Raw genomic sequence first — 12,772 nt, 5'->3', positions numbered from 1 at the left:
AGTTCCCAGAAAGAAGGTGGGAAGTAAGCCATCCCCCAGCCTGGAAACGGAGGGGCTTAAGTGAGGCGTTCCCATCGGAGCATCTCTGGAACACAAAGCAGCCCTGCTGTGCCCTCTGGGTTTGCAGCCCTGCATCCCGGGAGCTGGGCTGGAGCCAGGAGCAGCGAGCGAGCCCGCCCCAAGGTTGCAGCCGGTGGGTTGCAGCCTCCCCAGCTGCTCGGAGGGTGAGCGCCCTTCATCGATTTTGCAGGAAGGCAGAGGTATTTTTAGCACTGCCCTGACGCTGCTCTGTGCCGGTGCCGCTCTGGTTATGGGGCTTCTCTGGTTATAGGGCTTCTCCCCCACCGGTCTCTGCCCCTTTCACTTCCCCCATGGCTGTGCTCTGCCCCTTCCCCCTCTCAAACCACATCCCCGGAGCAGTCTGGGCTTGGCTGGCACAGAATTTCCTACAAATACTTGTCCCCAGGTCTTCAAAGGGTTTGCAGCAGTAAATTTGAAGGGCAGATTCCTTACGCCTATCACGGCATTGTTTAAACGCTAATAGTTGGGCCACTTCATCTGTAAGCGTTTACCCAGCCCGCCAGCACAAACCTGACCGACATTTACGAAGCATTTGACATAGGCAATGTGCCTGGAGTTGGCCAGCAGAAAACTGTCCCCCCCACTTCTGTATCGGGAGCCTGTGTGATTTGCTTCTCCCTCCCCTAGCTTTATTTTGCAGCCTTTACAAGGTAAAAAAAAGTACTGGAGGGCAGTGCTAGTGAGGAGCTGGGGGACACCGGGGGGAGCGGTGCCCTGGAAGGGGGCCTGCAAACATGCCTGGCACCAGCGGGTCCCAGAACGGGGCAGTCGCTGTATCTGGGGCTGGGATTTGCTGGGCAGCTGTCTGAAGGACTGGGGGAAATCCTGGGAGTAACGCTGCCCTTTGGGTGCGTTTGTGCAGGAGCTGGGCACCGGGAGGCTGCAGCCAGCAGCACAAAGCACACCCACGCAGCTCTTCCAAGGGGATGCACGCGGGGAGGACCCTGGTGCCTGCCTGTGGTCCCCAAAACCCCCCTGTGCCCAGCACCCTCGGCGGGGGGGGGAGCAGGTACTCACTGTCCAGGCAGGGCTCGCAGACGGTCTGGTTGACCCCGCAGGGCTGCACCACCCCCTCGCCCAGGTTGCAGGCTTTGCAGCACTCCCCGCTCGTCGTGTACATCTTGGTGAAGCACTTGTCCTTGGAGCCCCAGGCGGGTCCCTGGGAGAGAAAACAGAGCTGGGACGTGACTCTGGGCACGGGATTCCCCCTGCAAGGGTGGGCAGAGAAACGCGTGGCATCCAGGTAGGGTTGTGCCGTGGGGTGGACACCCGATGTCTGGGCTAAAGGGGAATCGTGTATTAAATGCAGGGCTTGGGAGAAAGGGGAGTTAAATGGTTTTCCTAGGCAGAACTCGCTCATTTGGAAAGCCCCTCGAAGTGTTACTGATGGAGGCGATGAGAGCCTGCGGCTGGTGGATGCGATGGGGGAAGCAGGGTAACGGCACTCTTTGTTCTCATCTCTCCCCTGCTCCCCCTGGGGATGTTGTGCCATCCCAAAAGGCTCAGCCCTTCCCTGCCTGGCGGGCAGCAGGGCATCACCTCCAGGCTGGCTGCAGGAAAACCTGCCAGCCCCCAGGGAGGGTTTGGAGGGCTGGGGTCCCTGCTCCGTGCCATGCTCTCGCTGAGCATCGCGATTGGAAATCAGCCCCCACGATGGAAATGAAGACTTTAAAAGGAGCAGAGAGAGCTTCAGCCGTCTAATGGGAGTGAGTGTATTTGCTTATAAAACCTGTCATCACATATGGAAGCAATAAAAGTGCCATGAGCAGTGCGGTTTGGAGCCCCGCTGCACATGCACTTTGCAGCAGGGAGCAGCGCTGGCTGGGCTGCGGGTCGGACCCGCCATCCCTTTGCCATCAGGCTGAGCCTGGTCTGGGGGAAGAAACTCAACGGGAGCGTGGAGGAGCTCCCCCTCCCTGCGTCCCCACGCATCTGGATGCCTTGTCAGCCACTTGGCCGCCTCTCTTCTTCGCACAATGCGGCGTTATGAACTCACGGGTGCATCATCCGGCATCATCCGGCCCGGCCTGAGACAATGGAGCGCCAATTATAGGCAGCTGAATGACAAAGTGCTCCAATTACCCTGCGCTGGAAAGCATGCGCTCTCCTGGCTGGCACTGCTTCGCCAGCCTGACCTGGCACCGGGCCCTGGCTGCACGGGCGAGAGAGGGTTTGGCATGGGGGGGCACTTCCAGCGCCCCCAGACACCAGCTGGGGAATGAATGGGTTGGGGGGGGGGGGGGGGAGAAACGGGCTCGCTTTGCAGCAGGGACTCAGCCAGGCAGCAGGGATGTGCCCCGCTGCTTGCAGCCACCCAGGGCTGGAGCTCGCCCTGCTGCTCCCTCTGCCCCATCCTCTGCAGCAATCCCCCCACGCTCGGGCAGGTTTCTGCTCCCCGCAGCAGCGGCTGGGAAGGAGGGAAGCATCCCAACGTGCCTGGCTATAAATAGTGCTGGGAAGGCTGGGGCCAGCAGCTGGGGCCAGCAGCAGCCAGCTCTCCCACGCCGCCCGCGCCTGAGGCAGCTGCGAGCAGCCCCGCGGGGCCAGGACCCGGCTGCCTCGTTTCCTCCGTGCAAAACCCGGAGCCCCGACAACTTCCCCCTGCTCTCCTCAGGCTGCTGAGGGACACCCTGTGCTTCCCCCTCCCGCTGCCAGGTCCTACCCTCGGCGCTTCTAAATGGTGTGGAAAAGGCAACTTCCAGTCCCAGGTGCTGCGCCCCCCCCCCCCCCCCCCGCCTGCATTTCCCTTTCAGCTCCACCTCGAGCACTGAAACGTTCGTAAAGATTAACACGCTTATGAGGGGGGCACATGGTCTGCATTAGCCCGCTGAAATGTGCATGTTATTAACACAACTCCTGTTGACAAAGCCACAGGTATTAACACTATAAAGCATCTTGACAGCCGGACCGAGGAGGGGGGACGCGCAGAGGGTGCGAGCAACACCTTTGTGAGCTTTTAATTGCTTTCTGAGTTGTTCCTGTACGTTCCTCTCCCCTAGCAGATGCTGCCGGTTGAGGAGATGGCCTTGGAGGAAGAGCTACGCAGAGCGAGTTCTGCGAGGCACCATTATCTCCCCAGCCCTGGCACAAAAAAATGTGTTGCGCCGGAGCAGGGAACGGCGGCGACGCTGCAGCTGGAGATGGGCCCAGCGGCAAGCCTGGATCCGAACCGCCCGCGAGCCTGACAGGCGGGCTCTGCATTTTTTGGCTATGCACCCTGTCTAGAAAAGGCCAAGCCCCTGACTCCGAGCACTCCCCAAACTTTGGGCAGCGCGAAGAGCCACGTCTGAGCTCGCCGGGTCCGGCCAGCCCTCGGCGCGGCAGGACGGGCAGGGCTCTGCCTCCTCCCCTGCTGAGCTCCTGTCCCAGCAGCACAGGTAACGAGCCATGAAATTGGGGTTCTTGGGGTTTGGGGTGGCCCTGGGGCTGCGGCCACAGCTGTGGGAGCACCTCTAGACCTGTCCCGGTGAGGGATAGAGGGGCAGTGGGGTTCCTTCTCCCCAGCTCTCCTGCGGGGCTGGGTGGGCTCGGCAGGTGTAATCCTTGGGGACACATCCAGCCCTGACCTGGGGAGGTGGCTGCAGGGTTTGGGGGACCCCGAAGCCCTGCCTGGCTGCAGGAGGCTGCTCCAGGAGGGAGGAATTTCCCAGGGCTGAAATCACTTGAATCATATTGGCTGGGATCAGGTCTTGCTTTCTCTGCCACCTGGTCCTGGGAAGCTCGGCCAGCCCGGCCCCTGACCCACGGGTGTCCGAGGGAAGGGGACCCTCTGGCACAGAGCCCCCGGCCCCACTCTCCTCCTCGGTCTCTGAATGAAACCGCTGAAGCACGGGGTTTAACATCTGCCCAAAAGGTGTCCTGCTGCCTGCCGAGCCCTCCGGGACCCTCGCCATCAAATCCTGCCGGAGCAAAAGCCCCGTTTCTGCCCCAGGTAGCTCCGTCTGTCCTGGTGTGCCCAGTCCGTGTGTCCTGCTCCGGGCATCCCCCTCTTCCCTGCCCCCCCACGCCCTAAAGTTTTGTCTGTGGCACAGGCTGAGGCTGTGCCTGTCCGGGGGGCTCGCACTGCAGGGAGGAAAGCTTTGCCCTTCCTACAGGGCATTGAGTTTGGAGCCGGGCAGGTTAGGGGGAAGGTTTGGGGCCATGGGGTTCAGGAGATGGAGGCACAGGGGTGGGGCTGCTCCCCCCCCCCACACCACCACCACCCTTTTTCCCGGGAGAAAAGGGATGGCAGAGCCCATCTCGGTGCTGGCAGGACGCGAGGGGCTGCACAAGCCATCCCGAGGGGGTCCCCATCCCCACCCACCTCCCCGCTCCCCTCCCTCTGCGCCCAGCCGCGCTCCGCTTGCCCACCCGGGGGACCCTCCAGCCCGGCTGCCCGGTGCCTCCGGGACCCTCCAGCCCTCTACATTTGCCCTCCCCGCCTTCCGCTTGCCCGCTACCCCCGGGACCCTCCAAACAGGAGGCTGGAGAGCCCCGGGGGCGCAGCGCCGGGGTACCCCGCCTCCTCTCCATCCCACCTCCGCCTGGCGCCTGCGGGACCTGGGGACCCCCCCGGGCTCCTTCCCCGCTCCCTCCGGGGCTCGGGGCTCCCCGGGCACCTGCGAGCAGCCCTCCCCGCCTCCCGGCCCGGCACTCACCGCCGGCAGCAGGAGCAGCAGCAGCGGCAGGAGCCCGGCCATGGTGCGCGGGGGTCGCCTCGCATCCCCCGAGCAGCGGGTGCGCGGCCGGGCTGCCCTCCCTCTGCCGCCCGCCGCCTCGGCAGCACCAGAAAAGGGCTGCAAGTCCCTCCTCCTCCTCCTCCTCCTCTCCGCCCCCGGAGCATCACGGCGAGCAGCAGAGCCAGCACCCTCCTCTGTCGGCACACAAAGCCCGGACCCCCCCCCCCCGCCCCAACAAGACCCCGCCGCCCTCCCACAAAGCGTTTTTGGGGTGCGCTCCCCCCGGCCCCTCCGGTGTTTGTGTCCATCTGTGCACCCTCCTCTGCTGTCCGTCCATCCATGCCTCTGTCCAGCCATCCATCCCTTTATCCATCCATCCATCTCTTTCCATCCCCTCCAACGCCTCCATCCGCCCATCCCTGCACGCCCTGCTCCAGCTCTCCACCAGTCCCTGTCCTCACCACGGGCTCGTTAATGGGTTTTTTAATTATGCTGCAGGCTCAGAGAGAGGCTCCGGGCAGGTCAGTGCCTGTGGGTGGAGGGCTGAGGCTGGGGTGGGCTCACCGGACCTCCTCTGGCTGCGTGGGCAAGGCACAGCATCCTGCAGGTGCTGGTGACACCCCCAGGACCACGACCCTTGCCAGGTCTGTGCCAACCCTCTGGGTGACAAAGAGAAATTCCCAGCAGCGAGGAGGAGATGCTGCCGTGCCCGGAGCGGCAGCCACCTGCTCCTCTTTGTAAAGCCACCTGCTCCTCTTCGTAAATCCACCCTCAGGTGTAAAACCCATCCTTCATTTCCTAAAAATCTCCCCACGTGCTGCTCCCTCCGCTTTCAACTTATTCCAGGGCAGCCCCGTCCCGATCCTGCCCAGCCGCGGTCCCGTGGTGCTGAGTTGTTAAGCTGCGTGTAAAGGAGAGGCAGTTGGAAATGTCACGGCCTTTCCCCGGCTCGGTTTGGCCCCCGCCTTGGTGTGTCAGCACCAGAAACGCTCTTTGTGGGGCTTGTTGGAAAAAAGCAATGGGTTTTGTGTGGCTTCGGTGAGGAGGTTTGTTGGAAACCGCCCAGAAACTCTGGCGCCAGGGGCGGCTCCTGGGGCTGGGAGAGAAGAGGGACTCCTTCACCCCATGGCTTTGCCACCCTGCCCCAAATGCCTTTACCCAGCACGGGATGGAGCAGGGGGCGTCCTTTATGGGGCCGGGGCTGCTGTCTGGCTGTCTCTCAGCTTTGTGCTGCGTTGGGCTGGGGGCTTTGTCACGCTGATGGGCGCAGGCTGGAATTCCTCACCGACCCGCCGAGGTGTGCGGGGTCGGCAGCTCCCGGCTCGCCCCGCTCCAACGGGCAGCCGGGAAGGGCTCTGAGGAAAGTCCCTCTTTAAATAGGATTAAACTGAAGCCGCCGTTTGTTCTCCGGCACGGAGACGCGGGAACACACGTGTGAGCCACATGGCCGTGGGTTTGCTGGCCAGAAAGGCGTGCCGGGGCCAGGTGGGGACAGGGCAGCGCCCGCCAGAGCTGGGGCGTGGGGTATGGGAGTGCTGCCCACCCCAGCCATGAGCTCAGCACCCCTCTCTCTATCCCTTTTCAATGCTTGGAAATGGGGCAAAGCTGCCTGCGGACATCTGGTGGGGCTGGGCGCAGCGGGGGGAGCAGCCCGGGTCTCTTGCAGTTGGAGTTGCTTTTGTTGCTTTGCTGCAGCGAGCCGGGCTGCTTCCTTGGGCCGTTTTACGCATCCTTCCATCCCGGAGCGATTTGGGGTCTGCCCCCCCCCCGTGATGGGACGCACTCGCTGGGCTCTGGGGGCTCTGTTCGAGGGCGCAGCGCGTGCGAGAGGAGCTCCCCGACCCCAGCGCCGAGCGAGGACTTTGCAGGAGGGTCTGACACCGCGGCACGAGTCACCCCGGGAAAAATAAAAACCATCACGGCGACACAAACCAGAGCCAGGCGGACAGAGACGGCCGCTCAGCTGGGCCGCATCTGCACGAGGCTGGGCTGGCAGCCAGCGAAGGTAAGTGAAAACTTCTGCTCCCATCCCAGCCCTGCGCGGCTCCTTTGGTGACGGGGCTCGCCAGCGCTTTTCATTAAATCCATCCCCCCCCCCGGCCCCACTTTTATTTTTTTTTTCTGTCCCAGAAAGGTTGTGGCCCTTTCCTGGCTCCACGCAATGACAAAAAGCCTCTTAAAAGTCTGCTGTCACCTCTCTGAATTAAAACCAAAGGCTCCAGGGGTTTATTTGCTCTGGGATCGTCCTTTTGGCTGCCGGTGGGGGTTGCAGGACAGCAACCAATGATGTCCTCCAAGTTGTACCGAGAGCTACATCCACCCACAATCAGCTCCGCGTACGAGCACGGCTGGCCACGCTCCTGGGACAGCTCATGGCCATTGGGAGATCCAAAATTGTGTCTTGGTGATGCTCCAGCTCCTGCTCGGCCATGGTGGGACGATGCCACAGGGACTGGCACAGCGCTGGCCTCCAGCAGGGCTGGTTTTGCCTTGAGAGCACGGTGGTGAACGGCTCATCTGCAAGCTGCCTGTAAGGAGAAAAAGGGCTTTTGGGGTTTGTGCTGGCTCCTGGCCTCCTTTCGGGCTGGGGGATTCACAAACAGGGGATTCGCTGCTGGAGGAGCAGCGGGGGGCTCCTGGCTCCAGGTAGCTGGTTGGGCTTGCCATTGTTGGTAAATGGGGATGAGCAAAAAAAAAAAACGTGGCTGGGGCTGAAACCAAGGAGCAGAGAGGTGAGGTGGGAGCGGGGAGGAGGACGGGGCTCGGAGCAGCCCAGGAAACCGCGGCTGCTTCGCATGTGCTTGGAGGAGCTGGGGGCCAAAACGCCTCCGCGGGGCTGGTTTGGGACCGAGCCCGCGGCGGCCCCAAGCGAAGCATCCCGTCGGCGAAAACATCACCCCTGGGAGACACAGCTGTGCCCGGCGTGCCTCCCTCCTCCAGGACGGGAAGGTTTAATTAGCAAGAGCCCAATTACAGCTCGGGGAAGTTTTGCATCAAGTCCCTCTCAAGGCCAGAGCACCCATCTCAAGCTCTCGTTATCTCTCCTCAGGCTCGTCAAGGTCTTCCCCCCGCGCGCTTCAAAGTCCAGAGGTCTCCAAGCAAACATCAGCAATGTTTTCCCCCTCTCCTGCCGCCCCACCAGGACTTGTGGGGCCCCGAGAAATAGCACGAGTTAAACACTCGGCGCGAGTCCCTGCCTTCAAACTTTTTATTGATTTTACTAAAAAGCATAGGTAATTACCTTCCCGACAAAGACAGCGACGCGGTAATGGTAAGTTATAAATAACGATGAATAAATAATACACGTTGGGAAAAGAGCAGCGTGCTGCCCCAGCTGTTCGCAGCCAGCGTGGAGAGCATAAATAAAGGAAAAGGCAAAGAAAAGCCCAGGCAGAGCGCGGGTGCCGCCGCGTTACGGGATGGGCTTCGAGGGCCGTGGCTGTGCCGGGAGCAGGGGGCGAATTAGGGCTGGAAATGGGGCTGGGGGCTCGCGCTGCAGGCTTCAGCGTGGGGCTTCGTTCTGCCGGGAGCCACCTCCTCCAAGGACCATCCCTGCGGGGCGGGGAGGAATTCATGCAGATCGGGAACAAAAAGCACATTCTTCCGCAGTGGAAAAAGAAAGAGGAGAGGATTATTTTTTTTTTTTTTGGTCATTTGCACCCTCTTGGCCGCCCTTCCTGAGAAATTTGCACCTTGAGCCGCTTGGCAAGGGCCAAGCCCGCCTCTAGAGAGCTCGAAGGCACGGGGGGAAGCCGAGGGCTCCCTCTGGTTCTCGGTTCGATCAGTGGGAATTGGGCACTTGAAAGCTTTTAAGGCTCGAGGCCAAGGTCAGCTCCCGTGCGCTGGGCTCGTGGCCGTGCTGCTCGCTCCCGTCAGCTGCTGGGCGCCTCTGGCAGCTTCGCAACCACCCATTTGCTCTCCGCAAAGGAGCTGGCAGGGAGCTATGGGGTGAGCAGCTCCATCTTCAACGGCGATTTAGAAACCACCGAGCGCCTTCCGTGGGGAGCTCTGGGTGGCCCCAGGCTCATGCAGCAGCTTTTTTTTTTTTACCATTCAGGGGCAAACAGCTCTCTGCATTTAGAAAGCTGGGGAGGGGCTGCCCTTAACACCTCCCCTTTCCCCCTTACTAAGGGGGGTGCACGCAGCCTGCAAAATGCATGGAGAGCTCCAAAACCCCGAGCCTGTGCTCTGCAGGGAGTTATTCTCATGGGATGGGACTCGGACGGTGGTGGCAGCATCCCAAACCTGGGGCTGCTTTTGCCCACTCGGATGTTCCCACCCTGGCCTGGGGACGAAGCTCCCGCTGTCTCAGCATGTTCTCAGTGTCTTTTGTACTCACCGGTACCGCCGCAACCCGTCGGTGTCGGTGGTACAAATCTGGGCGGATCACGCAGAGATGGACCATTGGTGCTGGGGACGGTGCGCAGCAGCGAGGAGGGCAGGAGGGCTCGGGAAGACGTGGGGGCGCGTGGCCAGGAGCTGTGGGTTGAGGCCAGGGAGCTCCCCTGGTGCTGCCTGCGGGTCCCGAGCAGAGATCACAGGTTGATTTTGGCTCCTGGGTGTCCTCGGTGGTGGCTTGGAAACATGGGAGGGGTGGTGTGGGGGGCTGCAGCCTCGCAGGCTGATGTCCAGCATGGGGCGAAGGCTCCAAGCACCCCAACTGCAGGTCTCCAGGGCAGGAGGGACATGACGTTCCCCAAACTCCCCCAAACCTGATTTCCATTACTGTCAAAGTGTCCCAGTCTGGTTTCGATTATACTCCTCGATTTCCATGCCTGTAATTTCTCCTAATGCCTCTCTCCAACCTTCCCCCCCCCCGCCTTGTCTTTTTCACTTGTTAATCTCCAGCCCCAAGGCTTCCCATCCTCCTTCCCTTCCTTTTTTTCTTCCTCTCGCTGTCCTTGCAGCGTGATCCATCACCCGAGCGCGGCAGGGGGGACTCGCGGTGCTGGCGGGGACGAATCTCTGGTGCCTTATAAGGACCGAGCGAAGGAATCTCCCGCGAGCGGAGCCCACGATGTCCAGGAAACTCGATCCCTCCTCGGGATGGAGCGATGGCAAAATCATGAGATGGTAAAAATAGACTGTGCTTTGCCTCCCCGAGCAAGCGAGGCGATTTTGCACAATTTAAAATAACGCTCTGCTCAGGGCCAGGCAGGGGGGAGAAACTCTCTGCTCGTGGCACGTATAAGGAAGGACATAAATATGTCTGCGGCAGCCACCTTATCAATATTTTTCTGCTTAAGGTATGGATTGGTTCCACATGCCAGGGGCAGGGCTGCCTTTCTTCTCACCAGCCTGGCTTTTGGGAACCGATTGATTCGGTTTTGCTGCTGCTGGATCAGGAACTCTGCTGTTAGGAGGAGATGAGCGTCAAATCCTCCACGGCGGTGATAAGGACGGAGCAAGGCGGGGAGCGGAACGGGGCAGGACTGGGCTTTCTTTCCCTTGACTTTTAGATGGGCTCAGTGTTTTCTTTTTTCTTCATTCCTTTTTTTTTTTTTTTTTAAATAAATTCTTTCTGGAAGTGGACATTTATTTAATTGCTCCAGTGCTCAGCCTGCTGTGGGCTGCTTTTCAAGCTGCTTTCCAGCATACACATTGCCCAGGCAAGATCCAGGGGCATTTTGCCTCCCTCCTCCCTTCTCCCATCATCACACCAGGTGGGCATGGAGTTAGTGGATGCGTTAGAAATATCTCCAGCTAACTCTGCTGTGCCTCGGTTTCCCCACGCGGGAAGCAGGGATCCCTGATCCCTGCCCCTCACAGACACCCGGGAAGCTGAGCAGTTCCTTGCCAAGCGCTCAGAGATGCTGTCTCTCTATTTATTCATCGGCAAAAATCAAGGCGCCAGCCCACAGATCAGGGGATTTTCTGCCCTGCCCGGCACAGGGCTGCTTTCTGCGTCCATCCCAGCGCACGGTGCTACGGGGACGGGGACATCACGCAGCATCCTGGAGCTGGACGATCCCCCCCAGAGCATCCGCGTTGCTTTTCTTGGCCCAAACTTCAGAAAACCCAGCGAGCAGCTGGGAGCTGCCCAGCAGAAAGCTGCTGGCAGCGCTTTGCCTCCCCTCCTGCCGTCCCCTGGCTGTCAGGAAGCAGCCCAGACGCCTACCAGGGGATGCCGTTCCCCTTTTTACTCCCTTTGCTGCCAGACTCAGGAACTCAGCCTGCTGTGACCACCTGCACGCTCGCGCTGACCGCATCCCGGACCTCTCCCGACAGCAAGATTCATCGCCGCGCTCGCCCCGCTGCCCATCGCTCATCCTGCCAGCCCCGGTCACTGGCCCCAAAGGCTCGGGGTCATTAAATCAACCTCGGTTCCCATTTCTCCCCCTGCCTCTGTGGGTTTCTGGCACGGCCCCGTGACATCCACAGTGAGTGGGGGGCGGTGGCAGGTTCGGGGGAAGGGATGGGGAAGGGGGGGTCCGAGCCCCATCCTGGAGCGAGGGGGGGTTCATCCTGTCCCCATTTGGGGCGAGGAGGTGATCCAGCCTGGCTGTGAGCTGACGGGGATGAGCAGAGCAGCTGCAATGCCCCAGCCCCGCTCCTTTCCTTCTCGCTGGGGGTGTCCCCCGTCGGTTTTGCTCTCGCTGAGGTCTCTGGCGAGCTCCTGGAGACGAAACGCCCGTCCTGCGCCTTCCTCCTCCACCAGGGCCGCACCTCAGGAATGCCACCTCCCAGGGACAAAAGGAGCTTTTCCTCTGGGATTTTTTTCCTCTGGGGTCAGCACCGAGCCGGGAGCGCAAGATGCAGCCATGGGGAGGGGGGGGTTGGAGCATCCCCAGCACTGGCTGCCAAATCTCCCCCCATTTCCAGCCACCGCTGTAGCTGAAGCACAAGCAGCATCCCGCGCCCTGCCACGCTTTCTCCACGCCTCGAAGCAGGGGAATAAACCCCATCGGCTCACAAATTCCTCATGAACTCGTCCTCGTGTCCATCCCAGCAGCCAAATCGCTGTGTGTGATGGACATTGCCCTGCTCTCACGGCTGCGGGGTGAACCTGAGCACGGGGAGCTCAAATATAACCACTTCTGCTCCTTTCACGTGCCCCAGTCTCGCCGTCCACAGGACTGGAAGGGGAGCGTGGGATGCCCTCAGCATCAGGGGTCTCCTGTGTCCTGTGGTTTTGATTAAAATGCAAAATATTTTGGAGCCCTAAAAGGAAAACAAAGCGAGCCATCGAGCTGGGTTTGTTTAGTCGGGATAATGATGCTATCGGAGATGTCAGCGAACCGGGGGGGTCTCGAGTAGCCCCCGGCGGCCCCGTTCCTCCCATCGCTGTGTGGTTCCCCCAGACCTGTCCCACTGATGGATGAGCCCTTCCCATTGCCTTTAGCAAGGGCGAAAGGTGCCTCCTCCTGAGATTTGGGGTGATTTGGGGGCTTTTCGGGGCCAGGCTGGGGGACATGAGGTGCGTGTGTGGGGTGGGACAGCTCTGGCTGCTGGGTCTCTCCGGCCCCAAACCTGCTTCTTGTTAATGCCCCCCGAGGTCAGCCCAGTGCCCCCGCCTTTAATCAGCGCGCTGGGGCTGTCTGCTTGCATTTCCCTCCCTGTCACCCCCCCCCCCCGATTGCTTTCATCAAGGGGTACGGCTTTTTGGGAGCTATCTGGCTGCATTTCCCTTCGCTCCCCGCTCCGTGCCCACCCCGTTCACCCCACAGCTCCCCAGCAGCCGACGCTTTTCCTCCCGCAGCCACCGGCTGCCCACCGGTGGCTCCCCTGGCACGGGGGGGGGAGGATTTGGGGTTCACGCCCCAGTTGGACTCCTAGCAGAGCTGCGGCAAGGGCTAAAACAAAGAGGGGAGGCTGAGATTTCAAACGAAGCCCAGGCCGATGCTCGCAGATACGGTCCCTATGGCAACTGCTTTCGACGCCCCGGCCGCAGCATCCTCGCCTTTTCGTCTCCTTTTGTGCGCATCCGTGCGCAGAAGCGGGGCAGGAAACCTCCCGGACAGGGGGAAGGGGGGCTGGAGGGGGCTGCGAGGGGAGGAGGGAAATGATCGGGGGTGTTCCTAGAGAGTTATGGG

The 12,772-nt window shown here is 61.1% G+C and overlaps 1 protein-coding gene and 1 long non-coding RNA gene across 7 annotated transcripts in view; one reads left to right on the top strand and one right to left on the bottom strand.

Annotated features, from left to right (window-relative positions):
- Window positions 1-4,875, bottom strand: part of NGFR (nerve growth factor receptor) — a 13,213-nt gene extending 8,338 nt beyond the window's left edge. Inside the window, exons 1-2 of the mRNA XM_083809311.1 lie at window positions 4,719-4,875; window positions 1,099-1,240 (exon numbers count right to left, since the gene is read on the bottom strand). Coding sequence (XP_083665437.1) covers window positions 1,099-1,240; window positions 4,719-4,760 — 184 coding nt within the window. The 5' untranslated portion in view covers window positions 4,761-4,875. The remainder of the gene's footprint in view (window positions 1-1,098; window positions 1,241-4,718) is intronic.
- Window positions 1-12,731, top strand: part of LOC310885693 — a 15,670-nt gene extending 2,939 nt beyond the window's left edge. Inside the window, exons 1-5 of one of the 6 annotated variants that reach the window (XR_014574896.1) lie at window positions 2,810-4,012; window positions 6,435-6,744; window positions 6,870-7,269; window positions 7,789-8,010; window positions 9,647-12,731. This is a non-coding gene — a long non-coding RNA (uncharacterized lncRNA). Of the gene's footprint in view, window positions 1-2,809; window positions 4,013-6,434; window positions 6,745-6,869; window positions 7,270-7,788; window positions 8,011-9,646 lie in introns of those variants that run through there. The other 5 variants (XR_014574900.1, XR_014574897.1, XR_014574898.1 and 2 more) reach the window with 5 other exon arrangements.
- The last annotated feature ends 41 nt before the right edge of the window (window positions 12,732-12,772 follow it).

This window comes from Anser anser (genome assembly GCF_964211835.1).
Source record: "Anser anser genome assembly, chromosome: 23".
NCBI classification, from domain to species: Eukaryota; Metazoa; Chordata; class Aves; order Anseriformes; family Anatidae; genus Anser; species Anser anser.
The sequence above is the reverse complement of the archived record's forward strand: the minus strand, read 5'-3'. Positions and strand labels throughout refer to the sequence as shown.